Source organism: Trichechus manatus, unplaced genomic scaffold (genome assembly GCF_000243295.1).
Source record: "Trichechus manatus latirostris isolate Lorelei unplaced genomic scaffold, TriManLat1.0 scaffold00053, whole genome shotgun sequence".
Classification (NCBI taxonomy): Eukaryota; Metazoa; Chordata; class Mammalia; order Sirenia; family Trichechidae; genus Trichechus; species Trichechus manatus.
The window spans coordinates 8431284-8444847 of NW_004443989.1; the positions used below are offsets into that span (position 1 = coordinate 8431284).

Consider the following 13564-nt stretch of genomic DNA (forward strand, 5'->3'; position numbering starts at 1 on the left):
GGTTGTGGGTCTTTAGACTCGCTCAAATCTGGGTATTGATTGAGGGACCGTGACTCTATATTCTGGCAATTTGAGTTAGACTACTGTTGAGTTAGACTACTGTTCACCTGACCTAGAATTCATCTGTTTGTATAGATCAAGTAAATATTTAGTAGATTTCCTATCTATTTCACTCCTAGGGACATCATGACTAAGTAGCGAATGCCATAAATCCATACAAGTCATACTATTCTGATTACTGCTTTGACTCCTCTGCCCATTACTGTAAGCACGTCCACCTTGTCTTTGTCAGTTGAGTGCAGCCACTTGGCCCCTACTACCACGGAGTCCAATCAGCCCCATTGTGGTTAGGTGTCTTAATTCAGTTAGGGCAGTTCCCGCTGTCAAATCTGACTTACATAAAATAGCAGTCATAGTAGTTTTCAAGAATACTGGAGCTCCCTTCACAAATTTGTTCCCCACAGGTGTAAAAGGTATGTCCTCTGGGCACTCCATGTGTGGGTCTAACTTGATAAATCCACTCTAGCATGCCAATTTCCTTAAGCCTTAGGATACCTTCTTCTACAGTATACCAAGGCAGGTCTGGTACTTCAACTTGATTTAGTGTAGGCCACCTCGTAATGCATGCTTCAGCAACCCAACCAAATAAACTATTAGATCCTTTCCCAACTTCTCTAGCTGAAACATTGAATGAACGATATGTAGTACTTAGTGGACCCATATCAGTAAACTCAGACTGATCCATCTTTATGTTCCTTGGACCATTATCTCACACCCTTAATAGCCATTCCCACACATATTCCCCAGGTTTCTGTTTGTACATATTAGAAAAGTCAAGTAGTTCTTTTGGAGTGTAACACGTCTCCTCCTGGGTCACACTTTGTACTTCACCTTTTGGGGCTCACTGGAACTTAAGCCTAGTTATAGGTCTAGAAGCCAGAATTGGTAGTGTGGAATTATTTTGAGAACATTCAGCTTTGTCTTGTAAAACATCTGCCTCAGGCGATGCCCCAGGCAATGACTCAGGCAAGGGCTCTTTAGAGGCAGCTGGGCTAGGGCTAATCTCATTAGACAGGAGTGAAGGGGCTAGTAGTTTTTCTGGGCAGGGTGGTTTAGCAGACAAACATGAAGTAATCTCTTCAAATGGGACTGGTTCTGCTGTCAGAAGTGATTCAATGGAATTTAGGGGCTCAGTGTCCCCAGCTTGCTGATTATCTGCCTGTATGTCCCCATCACAAGTTTCAGGATTCCATTTCTTCCCAGTCAATGCCATTATTTTAACTTCAGACACCTCTCAAGGTTTGCAGTTGAGCTGGTGTTATAATTCAGCCACTCTTACAATAAGACTCTGGGTTTGGTTTTTCAGCAATTTCGTCTCTGTTACTACAAGAAATAAGGCTTTCTTTCAAAGCACAAGTGGAAACCTTGAGGTCATGTATGTGGCACTTGAGCTTTGACTCTGAAGCCCTGAGCGCACCTCTTTCTTTCACCAATTTGTCTAGCGAAAGTAGGACAAACCAACCTGCTTCCTTATACTTCTCATTCTTACAAAGCTGTAGGAAGATACCACACATGTGTTCACCCTGAGCCTCACCTTTCACCAATACCTGATCTACTGGTGGTGATATTTTGTGTATTTATATCACCACCTCACTCCATGGACTATCAGTGCCCTCTTCACTGCTGGAAGCAGAGTCATCAACATCTTTAAGACTAACCAGACTTGAGAACCAATTTAGAAAACTCATCCTTACAATTTTGTTTCTCTAGAACCACTCCCGGTACCAAATGTCTTAGGCTGGGTTCTCTAGAGAAGCAAAACCAGTAAAGCGTATAACTATATATTTAGAGAGAGAGATTTGTATCAAGGAAATAGCTCAAACAATTGTAGAGGCTAGAACATCCCAAGTCCATGTATCACGGTAGAGGCTATCCCAAGTCATGCAGCTGCAGAAGCTGGAAAGCCCAAGATTGGCAGGTCAGAGAGCAGGGCTCCAGCTCACAGGCTGTGAAGGTTGATGAATTCCAAGATCGACAGGCAAGACCACAAGGTTTCTCCTATTTCACATAGCTGCAGGGGCTGGCAAACCCAAGATCAGCAGGTCAGAGAGCAGGGCTCCGCTCACAGGCTGTGAAGATTGATGAATCCCAAGTTCAGCAGATAAGCAGACAGCTCAAGTCCCAAGAACCAGAGATGAGATGACAGGAGGCAGCCGCAGGATCCAGATCCAGAGTGAGCAAAAAGCCAGAATGTCTGCTTATATTCAGATGCAGGCCACACCCCCAAGGAAACACCCTTTCATCTGATTGGTTACTCACAGTATATTCAATCATGGAAGTGATCACATTAAAACACTGAGAATCATGTCCCAGCCAAGTTGACAATGTTAACCATCACAGTTACTTATGGTTCGTATTCTGTTTATGCCATGTATTAGGACTCCTAGTATTGTCTGTATTTTTTCTTCCATGCTCTTTATCATTTTCAATTTTATAATTTAGGTCTTCAATCCATTTTGAGTTAGTTTTTGTGCATGTGTGAGATATGGGTCTCGTTTCAGTTTTTTGCAGATAGATATCTAGTTATACCAGCACCATTTGTTCAAGAGGCTGTCTTTTCCCCAATTAATGGACTTTGGGCCTTTGTCAAATATCAGCTGCTCATAGGTGGATGAATTTATGTCTGGATTCTCAACTCTGTTCCATTGGTCTATGTATCTGTTGTTGTACCAGTACCAGGCTGTTTTGACTACCGTGACAGTATAATAGGTTCTAAAATCAGGTAGTGTGAGGCCTCCCACTTTGTTCTTCTTCTTGAGTAATGCTTTACTTATCTGGGGCCTCTTCCTTTTCCATATGAAGTTGGTGATGTGTTTCTCCATCTCATTAAAAAATGCCGGTGGAATTTGGATCGGGATTGCATTGTATCTGTAGATCGCTTTGGGTAGAATTGACATTTTCACAATGTTGAGTCTTCCTATCCATGAGCAAGGTATGTTTTTCCACTTCTGCAGGTCTCTTTTGGTTTCTTGCAGTAGTGTCTTGTAGTTTTCATTGTGTAGGTCTTTTACGTGTCTGGTTAGATTTATTCCTAAGTGTTTCATCTTCTTGGGGGCTATTGTAAATGGTATTGATTTGGTGATTTCCTCTTTGAAGTTCTCTTGGTTGGTGTAGAGGAATCCAACTGACTTTTGTATGTTTATCTTGTATCCTGATATTTTGCTGAAATCTTCTGTTAGTTCCAGTAGTTTTTTTTGTGGGTTCTTTGAGGTTTTCTGCGTAGAAGATAATATCATCTGTAAATAGAGATACTTTTACTTCTTCCCTATCAATTTGGATACCCTTTTTTTTTTTTTTTTTTTTCCTAGCCTAATTGCTCTGGCTAGGACCTCCAGCACAATGTTGAATAACAGTGGTGATAAAGGGCATCCTTGTCTGGATCCCATTCTCAAGGTGAATGCTTTCAAACTCTCTCCATTTAGGATGATGTTGGCTGTTGACTTTGTTTAAAGGCCCTTAATTATGTTGAGGAATTTCCCTTCTATTTCTATTTTGTTGAGTGTTTTTATCATGAATGGGTGTGAGGCTTCCTAATTATGTTGACTAACACTGAAACCAGGTAGCTTTCTCTGAGCACAGACCAGCAGCACAATGACTCACCATGAATCCCCATCCAGCTTTGTGTCAGCCTGTTGGCAACGTGGACAACAGAACTGGCTCCATTTTCAGAAGTGTTCAAAAAATCACTGCAAATAGCTGGCAGATTCCCATATCTTGTCTGGTGTTGGTTGGTATTTTGAGATCAATGAAGCCAAGATGTTTTCACCTTTCCTTAAATAAATGAAATTTGCACCAGACACTTGATCTTCGGCCTCTGCTTCATTTCGAGTCTTTAAATTTTGGAATGAGCACTGGCCTCTCCCATAAAGTGGGTGGAATTGGTTTGAAATCAGGTGAGCATCCTGTCTACTTGGCAGTGGTGGCTCCCCACTCCTCCCCCATGACTGAGGGTTTCCACTCTCCATCACTCCATGCAGAGCAAGAGAGGTGCAGAGAGCTGAGTGGGCTGGCTCCTCAGAAGTACGTAGGAAGAAGCCACCCCACCCTCCTGCCCATAGGTCGGAGGTTGGTTTCCTTACTAGCATAGCCTTGCTGCTATTTCTCATCCTCAGTATGTGTTGCCAAGATGAGTAGATTCAGGAATTCTTGAGTCTACTGGGTGGTCCCATGCCAACTTCAGTGTCAGAGATTAGTGGGGAGTTAGATGAGCTCGGGTGGTAGCACCCTTACCCATGCTCAGGCTTACTGGACGGCAGGGGGCAGGGGAGAAAGGAATGGGCTGTGGAGCCAGATAGCCTGAATGGCACTCCAGCTTGCCACACTGTAGCTGAGCTTGATTCTCCGAGCCAGGCTCTTCATCTTTAGAGATAATACTGTGTCTATACAGGTTTGCTGCAAGGGCGAAATGAGTGATTTCACATGTCTGCTTTTGGCTGGGGTTTGGGGTGCAATTCTTGTTGGTGCCCTCTCTTCTCTTTTCCTTCAGAACATTAAAAAGTATTGTTTTTTTTCCTCTGCTCTTTTTTTTTCAGGGAGGATTTGGACCAGGAGGAGAAAGCCAAGTTTGGGGAGTACTGCAGCAGCGAGAATGCAAAAGGCCGGGAGTGGTTTGCCCGATATGTGAGCGCCCAGGTGAGGGGGCAGTGAGGTGGGAAGAAAAGGCATTCTCTTGGAAGGATCAACTATTTACCTAGGATGAGTAGGTGATACAGAACAACTTCCTACCTCCTTAACTGACTATGTAATTCTACTCTGGAGAAAATAGCCCAGGGAAATGACTCGACAGAAAAAAGTGTAAAATTTATCCAAAGACATTCTGAAAAGGACTATGGAGGATAGTGGGGAATGGCAGCTGACTCACTTGGATGCCAGACTATAGAGGATGAGTGAGCAGACTGTGGTCTATCAGCCTGATGGAATATCAGAAAATCACTGTTTTAAAGACAACTACGTGGACTTTGTCCGTGCATGTTTTTATTAAATATCCCACAACATTCCGTTTCTGTAAAAGATACTATATCCAATACAATTATAGCCATGCAAAAGAGATGTGTATTAACAAGTTCAGAAGCAAATTAAGTGGTGTAAACATCCAACAGGCTCTTTTTTTTTTTGTAAACTAGCTTAAGTTCTTACTGTTTTTACTAAAGTATTTCTTGCACACATAGTTTATTCTTCATAGAAAAATGAGAAAATGCAGACAAACAAAAAGAAAAACAAATAAACCTACCATCCAGAAATAGCCAGTGTTGTCATTTTGGGGTTTTGTCCCTCCATACTTTTCCTTGTGTAGGGGAGTGCGAGAAGTTTCTAATTTTTAAAGTGTTGTAGGGACTACCCAGGAACATGTCTGCTTGCGTTCTGCCAAGTGACAGCTGTGTACTGAGGTGCCTGGTGGAAACGAGTGGTGGCTTTCTGTAGTGCAGGGGGCAGAACGTGGCCGTCCCGAGCCTTTGTCCCAGCTGTGCTTAGAGAGGGTCAGAGTGATGGGCCTACACCACACTGACCCTGCTGAGCTCTGCACACCCTCAAGCCATCCCTGATGACTGTGTCTGTCCTCTCTCTGACAGCGCTGCAACTCCAAGTGTGTCTCAGAGCCAACCTTCTACCGCCTGGTGCAGTCGTTTGCGGTGGTGCTGTTTGAGTAAGTATGACTGTTGCTCAAAGCCTTTATTCCAAAGAACTTTTCTTTATAACCTTCCCCACCCTGTAATAGCACAGTTGTGAGTCATATCCACACTAGTCATCAGCATGAAACTGCTCCAGCGTATCAGCATCAACTGGAAGAAGTCATGACCAGTGTTCTGGGGAAGCAGAATTAGCGGCCTTTACCTAACAGTGAAGTTAGGGGAGTGTGCAGCTGGGTATGAGTAAATTCTTCCAGGCTCAGCCTTCAGGGACAGGCAGTGATTACTGCACTCACCCTGCGCTCCTCCAACTGAGGCCTGAGATTTTCTTGGCTTTCTATAGTGAAGTACTCAAACTAGGTAACCGCCTACCCCACAAGCAAATAAAACCATATAATCTGACAACTTTAGATGCCCTATGAGTACGAATTAGGCTCTTCTGGAGCCTTTTCTCCCACAAGGCATTATTAGGCAGTGTGGGCTAGTGAAAAGGCATAGGGCTGCCAGCCAAGCTTGAATTGTTTTTGTTAGCTGCTATTGCCACCTGATCCTGTACTGTCACCATGATCAGTTGTGGACTGGACCATTGTGATCCATAGAGTTTTCATTAGCTGATTTTTTAAAGTAGATCATTGGGCCTTTCTTCCTAGTCTGTCTTAGTCTGGAAGCTCTGCTGAAACCTGTTCAGCATCACAGCAACACGCAGGCCTCCACTGACAGACGGGTGCATGAGGTACATTGGCCAGGAATGGAACTCAGGTCTCTCACATATAGGCGAGAATTCTACCACTGAACCACCACTGCCCCCCTCCACCTTGAAAGAGTCCTCCAAAGTCTGCCACCGCAGCTCATCTGTCAGATCAGGGAGCCAGGCCACAGGACTTACAAGGCCTCTTCTCCTCCAAGGTCCCACAACTTTCTAGGGTGACAGGACCCGTTTCACACATTTTGGACTTGAGTCAGAGTAGGTGATATGCCTTCCAAAGTATGGAACAGAGAGGATGCTTCTCTGCCCCCTCACCCAGCCATACCTGGGGGAAGCTGAGCAGTGGCTGTAATGTTCTAGAGCCTCAGCCCAGCAGGTAGAGCAGAGTAGGAATTGTGGTGGCAGGGAAGAAGAAGGGGCCCCTATTCTGACAATCTCTTGGGCTCTACCTGCTCCCTTGTTCCATACCGTCTGGAAGCCCCCCTTTGCTTCCCCACCACTGCCTATCCATGTCACGTGTCCATGTTGTCCTTCCGGGCCTGGAAAACTGCCCCCCTGCTTTTCTTTCCCCTTATCTCTAGAGAAACATAGCTGCTTTCTTGAATCTTAATTCTCCTGTTTCTTGGTATCTCCTCATCTTTCTCTATTCCCCCTTGAATATGGGGTCTATATGGAGGAAAAAGACAAAAAAAGAGGAGAATCCCTCTTTTTCCTGCAATTGCTCAGAGTATTCCAAGCCCAAGTATGCTTCCCATCAGGGAATCTGGGACTCAAAACCAGCAAGGGTGGAGGGACGAGAAACCGTCAACTAAAAGCAGTTGCTGGGTCCTCTCACCCTCAGCCCAAAGGACGCTTTGGGAGTTATTTAAAACAAGCTACCAGGTTGGTTTATGTTAAACATTCTCTTGTGCCTTTTAAACACCTTGATTTCCAAATATTTGCATCTATAGAAATTTTCATGAACTCATTGTGCATAATTTGCACCAGTCCCACATGTCAACATACTTACCTAATTCTCAATTTTTCTTTTAATTTTTCCTTAAATAAATAAAATTGGGAGGAAAAATTCAATTGAGATTCTAACCCCGCCAAAACAAAAACTTTCCATTACTTGGTTCATGAGCATATATTTTGGTGGGGAGGAGGAGGGGAGGAGCAAAACCATTCTAATATTTTAAAAATACTAATTTTTAAAATTTATGAATTTTATAATTTTTAGTTTATTACTGTCTTTAGCGTTTACTGTTATTCAGTCTTTTATACTTTTACCAGTAGTTTAGTTCTTTAAATTGATTAGCTTTTCAAAAATGTAAAAACAGTGATAAATAAAAATGACCCATAGTCCCACTGTCTAGATAATTTCTGTTGACTTTTTTCTTGTAATACTTTGTCCAAGGTTAAAAACTAAATAGGAAGAAAATTGTAAGAGGGAACACTGTAGAAAGACGCCATGAGCTCTAGCATGAAAAGGAAGGCCTGTTTCACACCCCTACCCTCTCACTTTTGATCCATCTCCACGAAGGTAATTCCTGTTAAACGATTAACATACCAGCAAATACAGCCGAATTTCATTATTCACTGTCATTATGTTCTATGCCGCTGCCAACACTAGTTAGTGAAAACTGAGCCAGCCTTGTTGGACCTCTGTGTGCGTGTAGGGTGACTTAAGTTTTCTGCAGCCCTGAGCATGTCCACAAATGACCAGGAGAGCCCCACGGGTATTGATTTTGGGGTTGCCAATAAATTTTATTGAGTAGGTGAATTTGCAGAGGCCCTGGTGGCACAGCAGTTAAAGCGCTCAGCTGGTAACCAAAAGATCGGCAACAAACCCACCAACCGCTCTGCAGAAGAAAGATGTAGCAGTCTACTTCCGTAAAGATTTACAGCCTTGGAAACCCTATGGGGCAGTTCTGCTCTGTCCTATAGGGTCGCTATGAGTCGGAATCCACTAGACAGCAGTGGGTTTGCATTTTGGTTTAGGCAAATTTGCAAGGACAGAATCTATGAATAGTAACGATTGACTCCATGTATTTTTTCCACAAAAGGCATTATATTTAGTTCTGCATTTTCCATGGCTGTATGCTATTCTGATAAATGGATGTACTGTAATTTATTCTCCTAATGACAGACATTTAGATTGTTGCTGCTTGTTTTCTTTTCTCATTAACAATGCTGCAGTGGACATCATCGTAGCTTTTGCAACTGTAATAGTGTAAATGACAGTGGAGAAAGGCCTTCTTTTTAAAGTTTTTTCCCCTTTTTTTGGTTTGCTAAGTTGAATGGATCTATATGTATATCGTAATATAGTAAATATAATCCTGTATATTTGTAGAACATTTTTCAACATAAAAGTTTCTTTTATCTCATAATTTCATTTGATTTTCAACAAGTGGCATAAGCTAGGTAGGCATTTCTTTTCTATTGTACTTTAGATGAAGGTTTACAGAACAAACTAGCCTCTCGTTAAACAATTAATACACATATCGTTTTGTGACATTGGTTAACAACCCCACAACATGTCAACACTCTCCCCTTCTTGACTTTGGGTTCCCTATTATCAGATTTCCTGTCCCCTCCTGCCTTCTAGTTCTTGCCTCTGGGCTGGTGTGCCCCTTTAGTCTCGTTTTGTTTTATGGGCCTGTCTAATCTTTGGCAGGAGGGTGAACCTCAGGAGTGGCTTCATTACTGAGCTAAAAGAATGTCTGGGGGCCATACTCTCTGGGTTTTTCCAGTCTCTGTCAGGCCAGTAAGTCTGACCTTTTTTTGTGAGTTAGAATTTTGTTCTACATTTTTCTCCGTCTCTGTCCGGGAACCTCTATTGTGATCCCTGTCAGAGCAGTCAGTGATGGTAGCCAGGCACCATCTAGACTCAGTCTGGTGGAGGCTGTGGTAGTTGTGGTCCATTAGTCCTTTGGACTAATCTTTCCCTTGTGGCTTTGGTTTTCTTCATTCTCCCTTGCTCCAGATGAGGTGAGACCAGTGGAGTGTCTTAGATGGCTGCTCATAAGCTTTTAAGACCCCAGACGCTACTCACCAATGTAGAATGTAGAACATTTTCTTTATAAACTGTGTTATGCCGGTTAAGCTAGATGTTCCCAAGACCATGGTCCCCAGAGCCCTCAGCCCAGTAATTCGGTCCCTTAGGGAATTTGGATGTGTCTGTGGAGCTTCCATGACCTTGCCTTGGACAAGTTGTGCTGGCTCCCCCAGTATGGTGTACTATCTTGTCTTACCCTTCACCAACGTTACCACTTATGTATTGTCTATTTAGTGTTTTTCCATCTCCGCCACCATTCCCCCCTGTAACCATCAAAGATTCTCTTTTTTTTTTAATTTTTTTTTTTATTGTACTTTAGGTGAAGGTTTACAGAACAAATACTTTCTCATTAAACGGTCAGTACACAGATTGTTTTATGACATTGGTTAACAACTCCACGACATGTCAACATGCTCCCTTCTTGGCCTTGGAGGACCTTTTTTTTTGGTGAAAATATACCTAGCCAAAGATACACCATTTCAAAAATTTCTACATGTACAATTCAGTTATGTCAATTACGTTCTTCCAGTCGTGCTGCTATTCTCACTTTAGATGAAGGTTTACAGAACAAAATCGTTTCCATTAAACAGTACACATATTGCCCTATGACAATGGTTAAGAACCCCACTACATGTCAACACTGTCATTACTCAACCTTGGGTTCCCTATCACCAGCTTTCCTGTCCCCTTCTGCCTTCTAGTCCTTGTCCCTGGACTGCTGTGCCTCATTAGTCCTGTTTTGTTTTATGGGGCTGTCCAATCCCCAGCTGAACAGTGAACCTCGGGAATGACTTCACCACTGAGCTAAAAGGGTGTCCAGGAGCCATACTCTCGGGGTTTCTCCAGTCTGTCAGGCCGGTAAATCTGGTCTTTTTTTGTGTTAGAATTTTGTTCTACATCCTTCTCCAGCTCTGTCCAGAACCCTCTGTTGTGATCCTGGTCAGAGCAGTCAGTGGTGGTAGCCAGGCACCATCTAGCTGTACTGGACTGAGTCTGATGGAGGCCTTGGTAGCTGTGGCCCATTAGTCCTTTGGACTAATCTTTTCCTTGTATCCTGTTCTCTTCATTCTCCCTTGCTCCCGAAGGGGTGAGACCAGTGGAGTATCTTAGATGGCTGCTGACAGGCTTTTAAGACCCCAGACACTACTCACCAAGGTAGAATGTAGAACAATGTTTTTATAAACTGTGTTATGCCAGTTGAGCTAGATGTTCCCCAAGACCATGGTCCCTACAGCCCTGTGCCCAGCAATTCAGTCCCTCAGGGAGTTTGTATGTGTCTATGGAGCTTCCGTGACCTTGCCTTGGACAAATTGTGCTGGCTTCCCCAGTATTGTGTACTGTCTTGTCTTACCTTTTACCAACGTTACCACTTACGTATTGTCTATTTAGTGTTTTTCCATCTTCACCACCACTCCCCTCTGTAACCATCAAAGATTGTTTCTTTTTGTGTGTAAACATTTTCATGAGTTTTTATAGTAGTGGTCTCATACAATATTTGTCCTTTTGTGATTGACTTATTTCACTCAGCATAATGCTTACCAGATTCATCCATGTTGTGAGATGCTTCCCACATTCATCATTGTTCTTTATCTTTTTATAGTACTCCATTGTATGTATGTACCACAGTTTGTTTATCCATTCATCTGTTGATGGGCATCTAGGTTGTTTCCATCTTTTTGCTATTGTGAACAATGATGCAGTGAACATGGGTGTGCATATGTCTGTTCGTGTGATGACTCTTACTTCTCTAGTTTATATTCCTAGAAGTGGGATTGCTGGATCATATGGTATTTGATCTATTTCTGGCTTTCTAAGGAAGCGCCATATCATTTTCCAAAATGGTTATACCATTTTGCATTCCCATCAGCAGTGCATAAAAGTTCCAATCTCTCTGCAGCCTCTCCAACATTTGTTATTTTCTGTTTTTTTGATTCATGCCAGTAATGCTGGGGTGAGATGATATCTCATTGTGGTTTTGATTTGCATTTCTCTAATGGCTAGTGACTGCAAGCATTTCCTCATGTGTCTTGTTAGCTGCTTGAATGTCTTCTTTGGTGAAGTATCTGTTCATTTCCTTTGCCCATTTTTTAATTGGATTATTTGTCTTTTTGTTGTAGAGATGTTGTATTTTCCTGTAGATTTTAGACATTAGACCTTTGTCAAATTTGTAATAGCCAAAATTTTTTTCCCACTTTGTAGGTTCTCTTTTCACTCTTTTGGTGAAGTCTTTTGTTGAGCATAAGTATTTAATTTTTAGAAGATCCAAGTTATCTAGCTTATCTTCTGAAGTTTGTGTGTTGTTAGTTATGTTTTATATCCTGTTAATGCCATTTATTAGGGCCTCTAGCATTGACCCTATTTTTTCGTCTATGATCTTTATAGTTTTTGGTTTTATGTTTAGCTCTTTGATCTATTTTGAATTAGTTTTTGTGTGTGGTGTGAGGTATGGGTCCTGTTTCATTTTTTTTTGCAGATGGACATACAGTTTTGCCAGCACCATTTGTTAAAAAGACTGTCTTTTCCGTATTTGATTGGACTTTGGGCCCTTGTCAAAGATCTGGTGACTGTAGGTGGATGGATTTACATCTGGGTTCTCAATTGTGTTCCATTGGTCAATGTATCTGTCGTTGTAGCAGTAGCTAGGTAGGCATTTCTGTTCCCAATTTTATAATATAATGCAGTGGTTCTCAAAGTGTGGTCCCCAGAGCAGCAGCAGCATCAGAAGGGAGATGTGAAAAGAAGCCCTGATTCTCAGGCCCAACCATAGACCTCCTGAATCAGAGACTCTGGGACTTGGACCCATTGATCTATGGTGTTAACACCGAGGCTTCAAACCAGTTAGTTCTGGTTGGAACCCCTGCTGAGAGTGTGCATTTCTGACAAATTTCCAGGCAATGCTAAATGCTTCTGTTTAGGGACCAATTCTGAGAACCACCTGTAGAGCAGTGATTCTCAAAATTTATTATACATAAGAATCACCTGGGCATCTTGTTAAACTGTAGATTCTGATTCAGTATATCTGGGATGGAAATCCAAATTCTCAGCAGGAGTTCAAAACAGAACAAACCAGTTCAAATCCCTGGTTAATATGGCCTCCAGGGAATCCGGATGCAGCTCAAGTCTGGAGAACACTGATGTGGAGTTTATCGTGTAATTCACTGCTAATTCCTGGGAAGTGATGGAGGGCCAGTGGCCTGGAGCTAGTGGTGTTGAACTAAGACTTGAGGCCAGACTTGTAGTCCTGGCTCTACCCTGTGTGTTGAGTTGTGCTTCCTGGGCCTCAGCCTTTCTACCTTTAAGTCAAAGAGGGCATGAAAACAGAAGATGAACTCCCAACTGCCCAGAATCAAACTGGGGTCCTAGTGAATATGTCTGTGAGTAACTCACTAATTGGACTAAGGGGATCATTTTTTGTTGCCTCTTGGGAGTAAAGTACTAATTTAGACATGTGTATAAAACATTTTGGTCTTTTTTACTTAACTCACAGTGAGGGAGTTGGGTGGAATGGTTCTTTAGCCAGCCGGCCTTGCTTCTCATTTCAGGTGTTACCAGATGGATGACTTTGGGCCTGCCAAGAACCTCATGACCATGTGCTTCACCTACTATCACATCGGTAAGAGTGGTACTGGTTTTGTGGAGCTCAAGCTTGGAAACCTGAGACTTGTCAACTTGCAATGTGGAGTCAAGTGAAGCTTCCCTCTTGATTAAAGGCAACACCTGTGGAGCTTCCAGAGCCCACAGGAAGTTCGATATTAGGGACGGCATGAATAAAGAGTGAAGCTCCTAAAATGGGAGAAGATATGGTCCATTCATGAGTTGAGAAGTTGGCTTTCCACGGTACAAAGGAAATCACCAAGCTGTTAGGAAATGAGAAAATCAACACATTAGGCAGGACTTTCATAGTGGAGCCAGGAATTACTGGATATGATGATACCAGTTTTATGTTTTAGCCAAAGACAACACATGGATGGCTGTGGAGGTGAGATGGAGAGGAACAGTCTAGGATCTTAGGCTGGGAAGAGGCCCTTGTTAAGAGCGCAGATTTTTCTTTATGCTAAGGCTATGAGATCTCTTCTGGCTCATTCATTCCCCAGAACCTTCTGGTACATTGGAGCTTGAGGACTCCATGTTAAG

The 13564-nt window shown here is 42.7% G+C and overlaps 1 protein-coding gene across 6 annotated transcripts in view; it reads left to right on the forward strand.

Moving 5' to 3' along the window:
- The window catches only part of KIAA0513 (KIAA0513 ortholog), a 78381-nt gene that overhangs the window by 45946 nt on the left and 18871 nt on the right, over window positions 1–13564 (forward strand). For all 6 annotated transcript variants that reach the window (XR_002824346.1, XR_002824347.1, XM_023732551.1 and 3 more), the window contains exons 3-5: window positions 4593–4692; window positions 5631–5704; window positions 12973–13043. Coding sequence is in view for 4 of the 6 variants with exons in the window: in XM_023732551.1 (XP_023588319.1) it covers window positions 4593–4692; window positions 5631–5704; window positions 12973–13043 (245 nt within the window). In the remaining 2 variants the exon portion in view is untranslated. The remainder of the gene's footprint in view (window positions 1–4592; window positions 4693–5630; window positions 5705–12972; window positions 13044–13564) is intronic.